At 48.6% G+C, this 18581-nt stretch overlaps 6 protein-coding genes across 6 annotated transcripts; 4 read left to right on the forward strand and 2 right to left on the reverse strand.

The window, feature by feature from the left end:
- Positions 1-1584: 1584 nt before the first annotated feature.
- Positions 1585-2331, forward strand: TrAFT101_003149 (uncharacterized protein). The gene has a single exon (XM_066126795.1). The coding sequence runs from the start codon at positions 1607-1609 to the stop codon at positions 2003-2005; it is 399 nt and encodes a 132-aa protein (XP_065982902.1). The 5' UTR covers positions 1585-1606; the 3' UTR covers positions 2006-2331.
- A 2051-nt stretch (positions 2332-4382) lies between these two features.
- TrAFT101_003150 (uncharacterized protein) lies at positions 4383-6641 on the forward strand. The gene has a single exon (XM_066126796.1). It carries the CDS (start codon positions 4589-4591, stop codon positions 4784-4786), a length of 198 nt encoding a protein of 65 aa, XP_065982903.1. The 5' UTR covers positions 4383-4588; the 3' UTR covers positions 4787-6641.
- TrAFT101_003151 (uncharacterized protein) lies at positions 5746-7433 on the reverse strand. The gene is made up of 2 exons (XM_024907671.2): positions 6958-7433; positions 5746-6319 (listed from the first exon to the last, which is right to left on the reverse strand). The coding sequence occupies exons 1-2, from the start codon at positions 7084-7086 to the stop codon at positions 5933-5935; spliced, it is 516 nt and encodes a 171-aa protein (XP_024764278.2). The 5' UTR covers positions 7087-7433; the 3' UTR covers positions 5746-5932.
- A 1649-nt stretch (positions 7434-9082) lies between these two features.
- TrAFT101_003152 (uncharacterized protein) lies at positions 9083-10820 on the reverse strand. Its single transcript, XM_024899439.2, has 3 exons — positions 10463-10820; positions 9507-10250; positions 9083-9437 (listed from the first exon to the last, which is right to left on the reverse strand). The coding sequence occupies exons 1-3, from the start codon at positions 10598-10600 to the stop codon at positions 9198-9200; spliced, it is 1122 nt and encodes a 373-aa protein (XP_024764279.2). The 5' UTR covers positions 10601-10820; the 3' UTR covers positions 9083-9197.
- A 1793-nt stretch (positions 10821-12613) lies between these two features.
- Positions 12614-15565, forward strand: TrAFT101_003153 (uncharacterized protein). The gene is made up of 3 exons (XM_024910531.2): positions 12614-13871; positions 13941-14658; positions 14746-15565. Exons 1-3 carry the CDS (start codon positions 12685-12687, stop codon positions 15016-15018), a joined length of 2178 nt encoding a protein of 725 aa, XP_024764280.2. The 5' UTR covers positions 12614-12684; the 3' UTR covers positions 15019-15565.
- A 670-nt stretch (positions 15566-16235) lies between these two features.
- Positions 16236-17439, forward strand: TrAFT101_003154 (uncharacterized protein; the record flags this gene model as incomplete). Its single annotated transcript, XM_066126797.1, has 5 exons — positions 16236-16448; positions 16529-16569; positions 16640-17079; positions 17143-17258; positions 17392-17439. 5 exons carry the CDS (start codon positions 16236-16238, stop codon positions 17437-17439), a joined length of 858 nt encoding a protein of 285 aa, XP_065982904.1.
- Between the last annotated feature and the right edge of the window lie 1142 nt (positions 17440-18581).

Genomic DNA, 18581 nt, shown 5'->3' on the forward strand with positions numbered 1-18581 from the left:
ATTTGGGCGAGCGCTGGAGCTGTCTGCGAGCAATGCGGGTGGATTATTGCGCCCGGCTGCCACGGAAAAGGACGTGGATGGAGCCTTGTACCTGCAGCAATCCAGGGGCAAAGATACTTTTTTCTTTTTTCTTTTTTTCTTTTTTTTTTTTTCTCTCTTCTAGCTGGTCGGCGCACGAGCTTCTGGAGCTTGGCATAGGGCCTGGGTCCCCCTCCCCTGATGCGCGCTGTGTGTGCACGGCCAGCAAGGGCCTAAATGCGGGTAAATAGAAAACAGCAGAGCAAACTTGCAGCTAAAAGTGAGGGCTGCGTTTCAATAGTATAACGTTTGAAGTTCAATAAATCGTTCCGATCAAGCCAATAGCGCCCTTTGGTTAGGGCGCTGTTAGCTGAGGCGGCACCCGGGTTTTAGCGCTGGCTGCTGCCGAGAGTCCGTCGGCAAAGAAGGCGTCGAATGGCCTGAAACCTGGAAAAATGGAGAGAGAGTGAGCTCCAAGCAGCGTACAGTACAGTATATTTGCCCCAAACGTGTACTGGGAAACCACATCTGCAAAACGGCCGTTAGAATTGGAACCCATAATATTAGTAGTATGTATACATGTATACCTGTTAGTACCTATGTATACAATGTACTCGGAGGAACACATTGAAAAAAAAAAACACCTCAATAATAGTTTCTTGACTCGGCTCGAGCACCTCCTTGTTGCAGAAGGTAAACGAGGGAAATTAATTAATTAATTACTTCCGACTCGTGGTGGTCGTAGCAGTAAGCAGAAAATCCAAAACACAAAAAAGTGAGCCGGGAATTGCTATACTTTGTAATTAGAGAGGCTGTGTCTACACTATTGGCTGCCAGCTATTGTTGATCTGTAACATTCATTTCAATGGAGCGAATGTAATGTGGGCGTTGGTGCTGCCTCTCCAAAACTTTACGGGCATTATTGTTCTATTTTTTGACACACACACGGGATCCGGTTATTTCGCCTCCTGCTCTCCTTGCAGATCGTGTCGGGGATTTTGGCCGTTGCAACTTTGTGATTTGACTGAGTTGATAGCAACACGAGTGCGGTGGCAATATAGCAGCTGTTTATCAAACTCGTACCTTGCATATTGTGGCGCGGTGATCTGTCGGAGAAATTGCCAATGAAATGGCCATCTCCAACGGTTAATCATTTCCATTTATTTCTATTTTAACATTTTTTGGCTAGTGGACACAGTATGTACATACAGTAGTAATTTCAATTCAATGCGAAAAAGAAGGCAGCCGTTTCCGATGCATCGCGATCTTCAAATTTCGCTCCCTCTCCATTGAAACGCTCGGCACGGTTTCACCACAAAGGTAATATGGAGCGCGAGCGTGTGACGTGACATGTCGCTGCTAGTAATACGACTTGTTTATCTATTCGCGTTCTTTTTTCTTTTTTGTACTCTCGGAGTCTTACATGCGCTCTATAACCAGCTTCAGCTAGTGGTGAGGTCTGTGTACATGCACTAGCTGAGCAAATGCGGCAGTTGGTAGATGTGCCGCTAACTAGGCCTGAAAAGAAACAAAAAAAAAAAAAAAAAAAAAAAAAAAAAAAAAGACACCACACGCAGTTCAATGATTGATGCTGACTGTAATTCCAGCTCATCTACCAACCACTGGGCCAGCTGCAGCTTCGTCCAAGTGCATCAAATCCCGCCCATGTCATGGCCCGGCCATCCACGCGAGGCCCAATGCCAAGTTCCAAGGCAGGGGCAGGGAGAAATGGGGGAAGAGGCTCCTCTTCGCGGCCACAGTGGAAGCCAAGCTTTCCCGAGCCATGATCCCAGATCGGCAGACGCACGGCGGTTTGAGGAGATCCACCGTTATATGGAGCGCTTCTCCACTGCTAATCTTCTGGTCTCCTTTAAGCCAGCTTGGCCAACCCTGGCAAATTTACCTTGAAAGGAGAACCGGCTGCGTGCGTTTCAACGGAGGGCAGAGGGAAAAAAGCGGCAAATATGGGACTGCTAGCAGCAAATAGGCCGGAGAGCAGGAAAAACGGTATGCCGGGGTGAAGCAGGGAAGACGAAGTGATAGCTACTACATAGTAGTACATACTACCACCACAAGTAGTACCGTATGTATGTACAAAAGTATGTGCCATATGAACCTGGAAATGGTAAATTTCGACTGGTATCGTCGACGGCTAATTAATGTAAACATACCTAGCACATGCTGTATTGATCCTAGCAATCCTGCTGCTGCTGCCGGTCTATACGACATGTTACACTACAACGCTGCGAGGTGACGGGCAACAAAAAACGCTGATGCTCGCAAGAACAGGCATCCAGCATTGGCCAAATCTCCTCCTCCTCCCCAGTCACGCCATCACCAGGGCCCAATCGCTATCAATGCACCCGCCACGAGCATATCGGATGGGACGGTGCGCTCCCAGTGCCTCTTGTATCGCTTGTATCTCTTTTTTTTGCGCGCGCGCCCACTTTTCTGCCCAGTTTCGAAAAAATTCCCGCCCTTTTATTTTCTCGTAGGTAGTGATGACGCGTATGCCTTTCTTCCCACATCCCAGAAGGGAAAAGAGGAGCCTGAGCGTCGGGTTTGCTGAGCTCGCTCGCTTCGTCCACCCACCAACTCGACGAAAATATTGGATATGGAATGTCGCAGCGGTGGAGCAAGCTCGAAAAAAAGCGTGGGACACAGGTGGGCTCTGGTTTGCTGATCGGTGGTCGGTGGCTTGAGAGGGCGGTGGCTTGCCCCCAGCCCCAGGCTCCGGTACGGAGAGTCAGCTTCGTTCTGCTTGGCTGTTGGTGGCAGCTTATGCTCTGCTCTGCCAACTGCTGCTTCGCTTCGCTTCGCCTCTTGTTTCTCGTCTGTTCCTCAGCAGGCGTGTGGCTTGCGGTGGAGCGGGACGCCCCCAATTAGTGCTACGCTGCTGGATGTGGCACATTGATAATGCCCATTTGGTCACTTGCTGGGCCTAGCTGGAGCGAGTCGAGATAACGCAAAGCTGCTGAGTGGCTAGTGACGGCACTGGCATGCTAGCCGCCGGCCATGGGGAACCAAAAAACCAAGGCAGAGGATGTGACAGAGATACGGAGCACGTCCAGAGATAAGGCTACCATTCTGGAGTGGTGTGGTAATCTATGGGCTGTACTTCATGCGGGCCGGTACTTATCGCGCAGCACAAGCGTCTCACACCCACAGAGTGACGAGACGTCGACATGGACACTGCTGGTACATCATTGGCCCTCTTTTTTTTTTTTTTTCTTTCTCTTTGTTTCCTGCTGCTCTGCTCTCCATCTGATTCATTCCCTTTTTTGTGATTCAGCATAACTCTAATCTCGCTCGTGCCTGTCATCATCTCGAATCTGCGTTATGCAGGAGGCGAAATCTTGTACGGAAAAAGACTTGGCCGGCATACTGTCAACACTCGTTTATACACCCGTATTAGGTACTCAGTAACGCTATCCAAGCTTAAACAGAAAGGAACGTGGCACGGCTAAAGTCAATGGCAGTCCGCCCTATCTCGTACTATGTACTTGGTGGCATTGGATTGGCCTAATTCATCCGGGTGGCACAAACAGGCAGCCCGAAACTGAAAGATCACAAAGCATAAAAAATGAAGTGGTCGGGGCTTCCGGCCACCGCTCTCTCTCAAAGAGAATGGGACAGAAGAGGGCTTGCGTAACTTTTGTCATCAAGGTACCTCGCCGTACACGGCATGGCGAGCGTGTACTTGTGCGCTCCAAGGTCCGGTCTCCGATGGCGAGGAGGTTGTACAAGATAGCAGTACTCGTTACATTTTGAGTGGTACGAGGTGTGGCACAAGCTTAGGTAGTTGTACGAAAGCTACTCGCGGTACTGTAATCTGCCTTGTTCTATATATATACCTACCTCTTATATAAGTAGGATATCGAAATAGCACGTATCCGTAGGCTATGACATGGGGGCTATGTGCATATGTGCATTGGCACAAACGCTGTTAGCGGCATAAGGCAATGAGAAATGACCCATCTCATTCCACATCCACAGCCCCAGTAATCAGGAAATGGGCGAGCCTGCAAGAGAGGGCAAACAGCAGGTATGATGGCTGAGCGCACCATACTCAGAGCAGCTTCAGCGTGGTGGCTTCACTTGGGTATACAATCTATACAACATGCACTATCGTCACCCATCAAGGCAAGGCAAAGTGGCGATACATATGACGCGATAACCAGCCTCCAGCACAGAACGGCCATGACTAACGTGGGATCTGCTGGGATCACGTCCCGACCCACCAGCCCCCTGGAGCCTCCCATACAAGGGGTGGGATAGACAGGGGCGTGGGCGTTTGCAGGTGTTGTGTGTGTGTGTGGGTGGGCTCCTTTTTTTACTCTGGAGCCATGTCATGGAACCGATGGAGCCCACCGTCCATCATCCCATCAGAACAAGATATAAAGGAAGCCAGGCTTTCGCCCTCAGCTGCTTCTCTTTTTTCCTCCTTCTTTATCAACCCAACTTGCAATCTTGAACTCTTCAAGCTTCAACTACATTCGTTAATACCACTCCAACAAACCTTCACCTTCAAACCCAAACCACAAAAACCCCAAACCCCAAAACCATCAAAATGCGTGCTGCCGCTTTCGTCGCTATCTTCGCTGCCACCGCCATGGCCCAGACCGGCGGTCACGCCTCTCCCACCAACGGCACCAACGTCACCAGCACTGGCAAGCCCACCTCTGCTCCCACCAACGCCGCCAACTCCCTGAGCCAGAACGTCCTCCTCGGCGTCGGCGCTGCTGCCGTCCTCGCTGCCGCCCTCTAAGCGACTGGCAGTCAATTTTTTTTTTCCATACTAATGGTTTCCGACGCCTCGAGGACCTAAAAGGGCGTGCTGTGAACTTTTCGGGACCGGGAGGAAAGAGAACCAAAATGAGGGAAACGATGGAGAAGATGCGAAAAAGACATTGAAGTCGCCGGCAATACGCTTTTCTAGAGCGATACCTTCTTTTTTTTACGACCACACTCAATTGGGCGGAAGAGAGAGAGAGCCTCATTTAGAAGAGAGACAATCTACCCTTTTTTGTTGTTTCTTCCCTCTCCGGAGCCGGCGAGCCCGGGGCCGCAACATTTCGGGTCCTCCGCCAACTTTAATTTATATACCACGGCTGGCTCGGGGGAAGGAAATAATAATTCAAGGCGCGGCACAAAAAGACGTTTCTTTGTTTTTTTTAGACCATTTTTCTTTTCAACTTTTATAATCTTTTTGCTTATTTCTCGACTTTTGCATAAAGTGCAGCTACAATACCCATCTATAGATGTGTGTGTGTTTGCTTGCCCCGGGAAAGATGGCGTTTTCTCTACATTTTTGGAATTGGAAATAATTTGTGTGTTTATTTTTATTTTTACTATTGTGATGCGCCGGGCAGATGTGATACGAAACAATTCTTCATTTTCTGGCTTCGGACCTTTTTTTGGATGGGAGTGTGCGAGAAGTTGGTTCGCAAATGCTTTTTTTTCTTTTTTTCTTTGGATAGCCGGATACAGATAATAGTAATTAATGCAAAAGGCAATTCCCTAGAAAAAAAATCTTTGAGTTTTTCGTGTGCGCCCAAAAAGAAATGAGAAAAAAAAAGATAGTAATCGTGACACCGTATTTCTCTTAGTGTGATATGTGACGGGCTTCGAAAAGACGTGATTGTTCAATGCCACTGGAATGAATGGGGGCAACCTAACCAGCTATTGGAACTAGGGGGGGTGTGTGCGAGGTGAGATGATAACAATCCCTGTTATTATTGAAAAAAAAAAGTTGTCTAGAACATAAAAAGTGTTTAATGAAATAATTTTAAGCTGGATTCAACGTTACCGCCTTGATACGAGGGATCCATTTTCGCCATCATACTTGTAGCTTTGCGTGTATTATTTAGTCTTTTTTTTTTCTCCCTTTGCTAGCTGCCTTCCAACCTTTGGTTTACCGCTTATATCTTGTCGCCATTATCCTTGTACACTCGACAAACCTGTCAAAATCGCGCACCAAGCCCGGAAAGTCCTGGATAAGCTCCAACGTCCGAGCCTTGAGCTCTGCGGCCTCGGGCCCAGGCACAGAGGCCGGATCCACGGCGTCACAAGTGGCAGCAGCAGTTGCAATAGGCGAGTCTTTGGCATCGCTGGCAGCCGCCACAGCAGCTGTGTTTGCTCCATCGCCCTCGCCGGTGCCGCGGGAGCCGACGTCAACGATGCTGTCGTCACTTCCAGCGCCAATAGCAGTGGTTTTCCCTCTGTGGCTTTTGTACCAGTGTGTGTTCATGGCCGATAGGCGAAGCTGGAATTCATCCCAGTCGACTTTGCGTAGCGTCTCCTGATTGTCCGGGGAGGGGAAGCGCCGGAACAGTTTAACACCACATCAGCCTCTTTTATTTTTACATTTGATTTAGATTCCGCTGACAGAAGGAAGCGAGAGGAGGGAAGAGGAGTAAAAGAGTATCGCTTGATACATGTAGGTACCCGGCAGGGCAGTTGAAAACTGAGTCATCATAAAAGACCACCCCAGTAAACATGCAATGAACGGCAGCAAAACTCGTAATCGACGGACAGCTATGCTGTTCATCACATGTTAAAAAACAAATAACAGACGGCCATCTTTTTGTGGCTCATGCATTGATCTTCCCTCGTCGCCAAGGTGAGCGGTGGAATGATCATCACATCAGTCATGGCCCGGATGCGGCAAAACCATAAACTCTCTCGCAAGAGCCCAAAAATGCAAAATGCGTCAGGCGCACGTGTTTGTTTGTTCTGGCCGGGCTTACTCGGTGGAGCAGCAGCCGCACAGCTGATGGGAAAAAAACAATATTATGGAGAACGGGCGTTTTTATGGTTATGATGAAGGGGACGAGTAAAAGGGACGGGGAGAGGCGGATGAAAATGGGGCAATGTGGTAGTGCCAAAAGCATGAACGAGGAGAAAAAAAAAATACTCGTAAATGAGGTCATAACATACCTTGGCCAACGCGCCGTAGCGCATCACGAAGAGCATGCTGTCATCTGCGTAGCCGGGGACATTGAGCATGGCGCTGTTGATCTCCGAAGCTCGCTGAGAAGCTCCCGTGCTGCCGCTGGGAGAGCTCATTCTCGCAGGTTTTTCCTGTCCCTTGCCTTCCCTCGTGGTGTCTTTCCTCAGCTGAATTGGGGAAAAAGATATTTATAGCTCGTCTGCTTTGGTTATGGCGGGGCGTGTAAGTTGTTGAGTGTGTGAGTATCGGCGTGGAGGAGGGATGAAAGAGTGTGATGTAATCTTCGTGCGTAGGACAGACAGCTGGCCTAAAACGAAATGCCTTTTCTCGAGGGAGGAGTGGCTGCTGTCTTAGGTACATGTACATGTAGTGTGGCCCATCAGCCGCATGAGCCTCGCTGAGGCGCCCTGGCAGGTCGGTGACTGTAGGAGGAAAAGAGCAAGGTGAGCAGCCCTAAATGATGACTTGGCTTTGCATTTAGAATGTGACCATGGCTATACTAGAGTTGCCCGGCAGCAGTAGCTCCAGTCATGCACGCATCTCATCCGACACAGCCTTGTGACGCCACGTGGGGCGGTGCTCTTGATGTCTAAGTGCTGCTCGGAGATGTCTCAAAATAGCCATCAGCCTCTAACCATTATTCAAGCTGCCCGTTTGTGGGCATTGAGCAGAGAATAGAGCAAGTTTCCTATAAAGGAATACAGTACGCAGAGGTGACCTAGCTGAGCCTAACTTCTGCCTGCCAAGAATCAGCATTCTACAAGGCTGCCTGACGCTGACAGCTAATGCGAAGCTGCAGATGGCCTCTTCTCTGCGGCTTTTTATTGGATAGAGATACGCCAGTAAGGATAGAGTGTGCTTCCTCCTAGCCTCACATTACCGTTGGCAGCTACCAAGTCCCCTTAGAGGCGGCTCCTGCGCTTTTTCAGTAGAAGAAAGAGAGGATGGGCGTATTCTAGTCATCTATGTCAGCGTCTATATTACTAGCGATATGCTTCGCAAACGAAGTCTCTATTCTCGAAGGTAAATGAATCGTATTGGTAAGGAGTATATACAAATAATTCCAAGAGAACATTAGTATTTTGTCAAGCTCTAGCAGAACTTCTGATCAACGTGTACGCAAACTTGGATTGGACGCTATTTTATAAGGGATAGCAACTACGTGGAAGAGTATCCATTCTTCTGGCAAGATCAGATTTAAGAATATCTAAAACATCAAGGAACATAGAAAACAAATGCCTAAAGGGGAAGAAATGCTGTAAATGATGAGCCTCAAGCCAGTCAAGCGGGCTTCACAGCATTTGTATCCTCTCCCACCCTTTGCTTTTACGATCTCAAGTGAAAGACAAACTGTAAGCGATGAGTCTCAAGTGGTACAACATCAAACGAGCTCTCAGCATTTTTAATCATCTCCCGCCCTCTGTCTCTATAAGCCTCATTTTGTCCCGTTTCAGCCATATTTGTCGATAAGATATATAAAAAAGAGCCCCGTGGGAAAAACTAAAGTTGCTATGAAACTGAAAGATAATTTTTTTTTGTGAACTATGAGCGGGCTTTGATAATGAGGATGAAAGTCGCGTCGGAGAGGATTAAAAATGCTGTGAAGAAAAAAATTTCAATGTATTATAAGGGGGGCACATGCATACATGGGAAGGCCTCAGTGACAATAAAAATTGCTGTGAAAACTGGGGGTAATGGAAACCTTGAAGATTTTTTAGTATTATGAGAGGCACGTGTATGTATGAGAATGGCCTCAGGGAGGGTTAAAAATGCTGTGAAGTTTCGCTTAGCTGAGCGGCCCCTTTGATCAAGCACCCCATCTCAAACATAGGACTCTTATTGGTGAGTCTGCGTGATGATCAAGCAGCATGTAAAATTGGTTGACACTATTCCCACTGTTGTAATATAGAATACTTCTGTCTCCTAAAGCGAATTGAAAATGGTATGACACATGTCGAGTTGATGGTTTAGGCATGATGTTCAGTTTTATTCCATGCCATTTGGATGCTAAGCTCAGGGCTTGTAGCGTCACGAAACTGCGGTAGTCTCGAGAAAGACAGCCCTTGCTCTCCACTTCCATGAAATGGCAAATAACATCAAGTGAATTCATTATCCGTATACGCTGGCAGTAATAAATCTCATCTCCTTCATCTTTATATCATGTCTCATTAAATAGAACCTCCTTCAAAGATAGCTTTATCGACAACTGCACCATATCTACACTCTCCTAAGGATTGAGAGGTTTCCTCCCAATGATAAACCGGTAGCTAGTAATGAGCCGGAGGTCTCGATTTCGAAACTCGCTCTTGACACCCTCCATGAGGACATTGGTTTGGTCTCTGGAATAGTTCAATGCGCGAGTGAACAGAGCTGGCGTGTGTGAGTCTACAGCCATTTGCATGTGGGTAAGCTCGAGTCTGCCCAGCTCTTTTAGAGTAGGATCTTTGGCCCATGGTCCAATTGGTATCTTTCCATAGTGGTTGGTGGTTAGTATCCAAAGCTTCTTTTATCCAAGAGGAAGTGAGTATTTACGTACCCTGTATATCCTCTCCTCAACATCTTCGAACCCGGCATCTATCATCCACTGTTTCTGGAACTGTGCAACATTAATCTGCTTGCCGTACAGCTTACTGGCAGCCTCCAGCTTGTCGACCCATCCCATAGTCCACGGAGCGCGGTCACAGCTATCGTCATCGCTGAATATCCACGCGTCATACTCCTGCATCTCGATCCATCCACCCGGCTTGAGGTGCTCCATGACCTGGCTGTAGAACCGCGGCCAGTCACCGGATGTGCCGCAGAGGGCTCGTCCATGTATGTAATCGAATTTCTCGTCCTCTCGGAATGCCCACTGATCTTCGTAATCGTCTACATGGAAATGACAGTTATTCGGCACCCATTCGGGCTGGATTGGCGACAGGTCGATGCCATAGACAGATGAATTTGGACGCTCGTCTGCCATGTCGATAGCCCAAATGCCTGTACCGGTACCCAAATCGAGAATGCGCAGCCCATCATCGCCCTCGGGCGACGCCAACGGTGCCGTGAAGAGTTGGCCGCCTAATAACAGACGCCATATGTGATGCTGATGATCTAATCGTCCTTGCTCCTCCTGATCATTGGGTAGCACGTACTGACCCTTTCTGTAAGCGTGATAGCGACGGCCGTTTTCGTATTGGTAGTTGGAGGTGGAAGAGGCGATAGAGTTAGCATATATAGAGTCCTGATCAGAGCCGTAAGCTGAGTCGAAATCTTCCGGATCGTCTTTGTATGCTTCAGTCTGCTCCCGGATGATTTGTAAGTGATTGTATCATGATGCTTTATACATGGCGTATTCTTTGTTTTTCTTTTCCTTTTTTCCGGTGTCTCTTATTTTCCTCGTATGCTCCGTAGTAATGAGAGTTTATGTGGTAGCATTTATTCATTCATTCATTCATTGGGAAAAACATGTACTCAATTGAGGGATAGCTGTGGGTGATTTTCGCGACTCACATCGACTTGGACAGGAACTGGATTCTCAGCATCGCCAGCCACGGGGCCTGCTAGCGGAGTTGCTACGCCAGCAGATGGAGACGGAGACTGGTGTGGAGATCTGGACGGAGACACTCCGTTGCCTTTGAGAGACGCCATACTAGGGGTCTGTCTTAGCAATATGGTATGAAAAGGGAATCGGCTTATTTCGGCGGTGCTTCTTTGGCGGCAGCCAGATGAGACCCGTAACTTGTTTCCAAGGTCAGGAGTGCTGGAGGGAACAGGCGGGCGCGCAGCATACAGTGCTTTTCCCTCCTTCTGTTGCTCCTTAGTTGGAGCTGCGGGACGCGCATTTTCGGAGCATCTTAGCGGCCGAGGGACGGCAGTTGTTGCGGCACGAATCACGGAGCAGAGATGGACAAACGAGCGGGGAGGTGGCTCAACACGTCTACGATGAGCCGTTCGGGCTCGGGAGGGCTAAGACACAAGAGAACTAGCAGGAACATACAGCGATGTGGGATAAGAAGGTTATTATTACTCCGAATGGAGCACAAGGATTGGCACTATGAGAGAATGAGTTTGGTGATCTGGTATTGATGAGGCATGGTATGTATACATGTAGCTACGTGTAAGCCCGGGGTCAGTGGTGTGGGAGCGGATGCCCTCGCAGAACTGCCGTTGCGGCCTTGCATACATGAGCTAGTCTTTGACATAAGGCTTGGTGTAACCCTCTCTTTCGCTTTTGATTGACTCGAGCTGCATCCGTGGGCCATTACCGCGCTGGCTCTGTGATCACACACCGAAGCGGTTGCTGCCAGGTACGATGTAGCCGGGCATTTCCATCCAACTCTCCGACTTCTCATCCTCGGTCGCGTTCCGCTCTCACGCCATGCCAAGCACTCGCTACTCGTAGGATTGCGCCCATCTCAATTAACTGCAGCCAACCAGGTTAAATCGGAGTTATGGCTCGCCGCGGAGGGGGTTCCGCGGCCGTGATAGGCTGGCGAAGCTCTATGGGATGAATCGAAGATCCACATAACTCTTCAACCCCCTGACCCTGCAGAATCAGAATCATGCCGCACGTGGTTTTAGCCGTCTAATCTCCTGCTTGGGCGTTGTAGCATACGGGGACTGGCCCTTGTAAGAAGCCGAGTTTGAACGAAGACCAGCTGCATTAAATAATAGTAGTATTGCAAATATCTAGATACTATAGGTACCATCTACAGTCGCGTTGGCTCCTCCTAATTGAGGTGCAAGCGCATGTTATGCTGTCGATTGCCCGTCTCGATCCCCTCTCGTGCCGTTGACTGGGCGTATTAATCGTAGTAAAAAGGTTTTAGGCAAAGCTACTATTGCTGGTGTTATAGCCTCTTCTTTGACCGCAGATGTCTCTAAGACTACTTCGCCTTATAATTCTAGTATTTGGTGATATACTGATGCCTTGTTTCTTATAGGAGTTGGAGATTCATTACAATCACGCATCATGACGAACTTGCATGGCTTCACCGTCTCTCTCTGCTCTGTTGCCATTCCCCTGCTGGTTCACACGTCAAACCAGGGTTTGAATTTTGCTGCAATGTAGCTTGAATTTCACATTGACTCTTCTCAGTTCTGCTGTCCCGCGCATAGTGGGAACAAGGAACCTCCTGATTAAGCGCTTCCAGCCCCTTGGTGAAATGGTATTTGTATAAGACCTTCTCGTCGAATCAAAGCATGATACAATTTACTCGTCTACATGTCATATCTTACACTCAACAGTCACAATAAGTTCTCAAGGAGGGAAGCTTATGCATCAACGGAATCCGTGGAATAACCACAGTCCGTGATGCCGGAAGTTATGCATCACAACGCCCAATTTGGTGGATACCTCTAGTGCTAGGAATAGGGAAACTCAAACTCATTTAGATACTCATTTGCCACAAATTGACAATGAACCAAAAGGGACACATGTGAATCATATTATCTGTTGATTCCGCGATTTTGAGCCTGAGATCTTTCGCTCACCAATATTCATTGTAATTCACCGCTCCCAGCCAATCGCAGTCACCGTATCGCTTTATATTTTTTTTTTCGCTGAGTAAGCCAGCCCGATAAGCGATACGCGCAACCACATTTTGATTTTGGCCGTATCGCTGATCAACTTCAATCGCCCAACTTTACAAGCGCAGCGCAGCGCAGCGCATCGTTTCCTGTCTTACTTTGTGTTATTATTGATCTAAAATTTTGCGGCGCTGAAACCAATCATGGTGCGAAACAAGCCGCAGCGGCGGAATGATGACCGCGGACGGAATGGCTACGGCGATGATAGAAATCACCATGGCTTCCGACGCTCACCACCGCGCTTTACTCCATCCCGCGATAGGTCCTATCGCGACTCTGACAACTGGCGACCTGGCGACGGTCGGAGGCCAGATTCGAATTCACGACCCTACAGCGATGATCGCCGTGGAGGGGGCGCCGATTCATACCGGCCGCATGTCCCTCAGGGCGACTTCACTTTCCGCATGGACAAGCCGGCTGGCATCTCCAACTACGTGCCCAACGGCCAGCCGCCGCAAAGGCGCCCCCCGCGAAGAGATGGACGTGGAGGTGGCCCTCGCAGGCCCGGCAGGCCTCGTTGGCAGCCGCCTCCCCACCCCTCTGAACGAGCGTTGATATCGGGCGTCACCACAGGCCTCCCCGAAGAGAGTGTGCATACTGGCGAAGGCGCAAAGTTTCGTGATCTAGACGAGCTTTCGGACGATGACGAGCTTGACATGGACATATCGTCACGATCGTCTCTGTCTGATACCGAAGAACCCTCCAAGAAGCGAGTGCGCACAGCCGTAGCTGACGAGTCTGCTAATGCGGCCCCCAAGTGGTCCAATCCAGACCCGTATACAGCACTGCCGTGCCCAGATGATGCTACGCGCAAGAAGCGGGATGTTGTGAAACTCATTCGCAAGGCTAGATTGGAAGATAACTCAAACAAGCCGCTCGTGTCCACAGAAGCTGAAGATTTCCTCTCATTCGATCTCAGTGACGAGGAAGGTGAGGATGAAAGTGATATCAAAGTTATTAAAGCCTCAGAGCTACCGCCGCCACCACCGCCGCCCAGTGAATTACCACCCCCACCGCCTCCTCCACCAGCTTCTGTAAACTATAACAACAACAACAACAACAACAACAACAACATTGAACCTTTGGGCAGAGGCATCCATTCTCTACCAAACAAACCAGCTGCACCACAAGATAGATCAGATCCTCTCGGTTCTCGCAAGCGCACTCACGACGACGAGATCATTCAACCACCAAATTACAAGCAGTTTAAGAAGCCCAATATGAGACCCTCAAAAGGAACTCTGGTACCAAACTGGACGCCGAAACCAAATGAAGAGCCTTGTCCATGGGCAACTGTCGACCACTCTGCAACGACCAATATGGCATTTCGGTAAGCTCCATCTATCTCGTCTTTGGCCAACCTTTCAGGATATGTCATGCGCTAACCACTCATGGTCAGACTGCACAAAGAAGTCATGGACTTCTATGAATTCGTTAAGCCATGTGACTTTGAGCAGACGATTCGCAACAATCTGGTTGAAAACTTGAAAAAGGCCATGAAGAGGGACGACAGAAATTTTGCCAACGCCCAGCTTTTCCCGTTTGGTTCATTCATGTCTGGACTATATCTTCCAACGGCTGATATGGATTTGGTTGTTTGCTCTGCCAGCTTCATGCGAGGCGGTCCACCTACCTACTTAAGCGCTAAAAGCTGGCTGTATAAGTTCCGAAAGTTTCTGGTCGCCCAACGAATTGCAGAGCAAGAATCGATCGAGGTTATTGCCCACGCTCGAATCCCGCTGGTAAAATTCATTGATAGGGTTACTGGGCTGAGAGTGGATGTGTCGTTTGAAAACCTCGGCGGAGTCAAGGCCATCGACACCTTTTTGCGTTGGAAGGAGGAGTATCCGGCAATGCCTATCCTTGTCACTGTGATTAAGCATTTTCTTCTGATGAGAGGCTTGAACGAACCTGTCAACGGAGGCCTGGGCGGATTTTCAGTCATTTGTTTGGTCGTCAGCATGCTTCAACTCATGCCACAGGTCCAGAGCCGTAGCCTTGTCCCAGAACACCATCTCGGAGAGATGCTCCTTGAATTCTTTGAGCTATACGGGCGGAACTTTGACTATGAAGTGAATGCCATTTCGCTCACCAGCCCTATTGGATATGTCCGCAAGGTAAGCGTTTTCCAAATCGCGGAAGACGGTCTCTGAAGATAGCCCGCGATCACTTTTTCTCCTTTATTTGCTGACACCCTGCTCTAGAGCCAAGTATCAAGCTTCACATACAAGAAGACGGACCGCCTCTCAATCATTGATCCGAACAACCCTGCTAATGACATCTCTGGCTCTTCGTCTAATACAGAAGGCGTTCTGTCTCGCTTCCATGATGCTTACCTTACTCTACGAGACCGTATGCAACAAGTTGGTAACGATCCTAAATGCGGTGGCATTCTTGATGTGCTTTTCAAGGGCGATTACTCCTCCTTCAGGATGCAGCGGACTTTCCTCCAGCATATCTATGAAAAGCGTGGTTAATCGTGTTCTGGCCGAAGGGATATAAGTTGTTTTATGGCTATTAATGAAGTATTGGCGTTTACGGATACCTATGACTACGAATAGTTGCATTTGGACGGAATGGAGGCTTATAAAAGTGACTGTTTCTGTGGCGCGTGGAAAGAAGGATTCAAGTGTTTTTTTTCTCTTCTATTTTCTTCTTTCTTTTTTACAGCCCCCTTTTTTGTACACTTATCTGTAACGTCCTGGATCACTGCTGAAGTACGGATTATGGGGATTGGCTTTTCTTAACTTTGCTTGATTTAGGAAATTGTTGGTGGCTGCCAACTAATGGATTGATCAGGACTTGCGACAATTTGAACCTACCTGTTACCTACGCTTTCTATCGGCTCGATCGACCGCTATTACTACTAACAGGGCTGTACAGTGATATGAAGAGATGATGGAATTTTTTGACAGCTAACTATAGAGCATAGAGAGATTCTCCGCCTCAGCGACGAAGCTGCCAGGAATGAGGGCTTATTCCTGGTAACCTTTATCACTGGTGGCTGGGATTGGAGTTCACGGTGACTCTGCTCACCATTTTTCTCACTGCAGACTCTGCTTTACGCGAGACTGTGGAGAGGGAAAGCCCCCAGTTTACAGAATACGGTTCTCCGGCTTGAATGGCTTGGAAGCTACGAAAGAACTCTGCTAGCAGGCGGAACAAACTTTTCAAGGTTGCCGAGCAACAAAAACTGTACCTGGTTGTTCTTCCTTTGCTGTGTGATTCGGGGCTGCCTGAAGCGCGATGAGCTTAGCGAAAGTGTTTTTGCAAGAAACGATCCGGTTATTAGCTTGCCGCTCTCAGCATCACATCATCTGCTCGATTTCTCTATACACGTTTGTTTCGCTCTGTAGAGCATAGCTGGGCTGTTATCATACCTTTTTTTTTTTTAGCTTGTTTTCTTTCTTGGTAGGTAAACAATATGCCGTCACTCCATATGTACGAAGTGAAAGCTCTTTCAAACATATGCTGTATTGCCGGCATCGGTAAGTTTCATCACTCATCTGTCTATGGACAGAGGAAGAGAGGGATCGTTTTCTTGCTCCTCAGCGAACATTTCTAAACGAGCTGCCATCTAGGCGGCGCCCTCATCGGCTTCGACATCTCGTCCATGCCCGGCATCCTGGGTATGCAAGCCTACTAGGAGCGCTTTGGCGTCCCCGAGCCGTTTGTGAAGGGAATAATCACTGCCATGATGCCCATCGGCTCGATGTTTGGCGCGCTCTGGTCCTGGTATCTGGTCAAGGCGATGACCGCAAAGTGGGCTTTGGTATATGTGTGCTGTATATGGAATTTTGGATGCATTCTTCAGGTCGCCTTACCGCTCAACTCGATGCTTTATATTGCGAGATTTATTGCCGGAATTGGAGCTGGGGTTATAAGTGCTGTCGTGCCAGTATATCTGGTATGTCTGCCCTTACTCTTGTGGTTGCGAAATCTGGATGATGCTGCGCAAATGGCGGCAACGTCACTAAGTTGGAGCAGGCTGAAGTTGCGCCATGGAAGACTCGGGGACGGATTATTGGGTATGCACTTTTCATTGTTCTTGGCCATGAGAAGGAGCGTATTTGAGCAATGTCTGACCTGCGTTGACAGTATCTATCAATTGGGCATCGCTTGGGGCGTTTGCGCGCAATATCTCATCCAATATGCCGCGGTAAGATTTTCACATAGGCACAAGGACTTTTCTGACCGGCAGGATTTTGCTCTTCGATTGTCATTTGGCATCCAACTAGTCCCTGGAATTACGTTTCTTTTAGGCCTCCTTATCCTTCCTCACAGCCCGCGTTGTTATGCCATGCATGGCCTGTGGGGGTCCGCCGTCGGCCTGATTGCAGATATTCATGCAAAAGGGGATATGAACCATCCCGAAGTCATGGCGCAGTACCGAGAAATGGACGAGGAACTTCGGATTGAGCGCGAAAGGGGCAGTTCCTCGTTCCGAATGTTGCTGCGAAAGCCCCTGGCCAAGAGGCTTCTCCTGGGAATGAGTGTCCAAGCATGGAGTCAACTGTGTGGCATAAACATCATGATGTGTTTGTCTGCCACGCGTCTCTGAAACCCAAGCTTGTTGCTGACACCTATTTCTACAAACATAGACCACGTTTTATACGTCTTGGCTGGAGCCGGAGCTGCTTCGCCGTTTGTGATGGCTTCAGTTCAGTACCTCCTCAGCTATGTCTGCACTGTACCAGCCATATACTTGGTGGACAGGGTAGGCCGAAGACGAGCGATGCTGGCTGGTTCTTTCGTGATGATGACATGTCTCTTGTTCACTGGTGATTATTGCGCTTTATCCCTTGCCATGTTTTACCTGGGGATTCATATGAGGGCTAACTGCTTGAAAGGATTTCTCCAGCAGTACAATGGCCGACCCAGCGTGGGAGAATCAATAAGCGGCAATTTTCATCTCTCCTGGATGATCAACAGAAATAAACATGTCACTAGTGCTATAATATCCTTTTCTTGCATCTTTGTGACTGCGTTTGCTCTGACCTGGGGACCGATTTCGTGGATATACCCAGCAGAGATATTTCCGACTCAAATTCGTGCCAGGGCCGTTGCTTTGTGCACGGCATCGCGTTGGGGTTGCAATGTGGCCGTGGCTTTGGCTGTGCCACATCTGTGTAAGTGGAAAACACACACTCTAAATATTCTCCTGGAAAGGAGAAGCTCGGCTGATATGGTGCTGTTTATAGTATGGACTATCAAGTAGGGAACCCTTTTACGATTTTGAATGATAGCTTACTGACATGGGGGCTCTGAAAGCTACAACACGTATTATCTCTTTGGCGCCTGTACGTTCTCTGTGTAGTAATTTGATACGCTGTGATACTTGACTGATGGATTCTTTTTTAGTCAACGGGCTTGCGCTAATGCATATTTATTATGCCGCCTACGAGACCAAAGGATATACACTGGAGGAAATGCACGAAGCCTTTGACTCGAGGCTGCCCCCATGGAAATTTCGTCAAGGGGAAAGTAGGGTAGAGGCGCTGGCATTACGTATTCGGCAACAACAACGGCAGCAGCAACGAGCCAGTATCAGGAGCAGCAGAGGAACAGGGGCCATTGCTGTTGAAGAAGAAGAAGGATGGCCATTCAGAAGGAGGTCGTCAGTGCAGGCTTGATAAACTGCTAGACATAAAATGGGACGTGAGGACTCTCTCTTGGTGATCCGCTGCTTAGTCAATGGGCTTGCCTCTTTACGAAAGGAATTGAGATGATAGAGATTATAACATTGAAATGAAATATTGGTACTTTTATTTGCACAAGCTTGGCCACGTGGAGAAAGACTGGCTAGATAAGCTGTGTCTTTGGCTTTGTGAAGGTCATACGGAAGAGGCTGAGGCCGTAGCTGTCCCCCAAATTGTATAAATCGCTATCGCCATTGCCTCTCCATTCAATCCCGCGTTATGACCCCCACTGACCAGTAGCAGCATACTTCTTCTCTAGTTTTAGTGATGAAGAGCCACCTCCGCTGTGGGGGAACCGACTCGCAGCCATGGATTGGGGCTAGAAGTCAGACTGTGGAACG

This window comes from Trichoderma asperellum, chromosome 2 (genome assembly GCF_020647865.1).
Source record: "Trichoderma asperellum chromosome 2, complete sequence".
In the NCBI taxonomy this organism is placed as follows: Eukaryota; Fungi; Ascomycota; class Sordariomycetes; order Hypocreales; family Hypocreaceae; genus Trichoderma; species Trichoderma asperellum.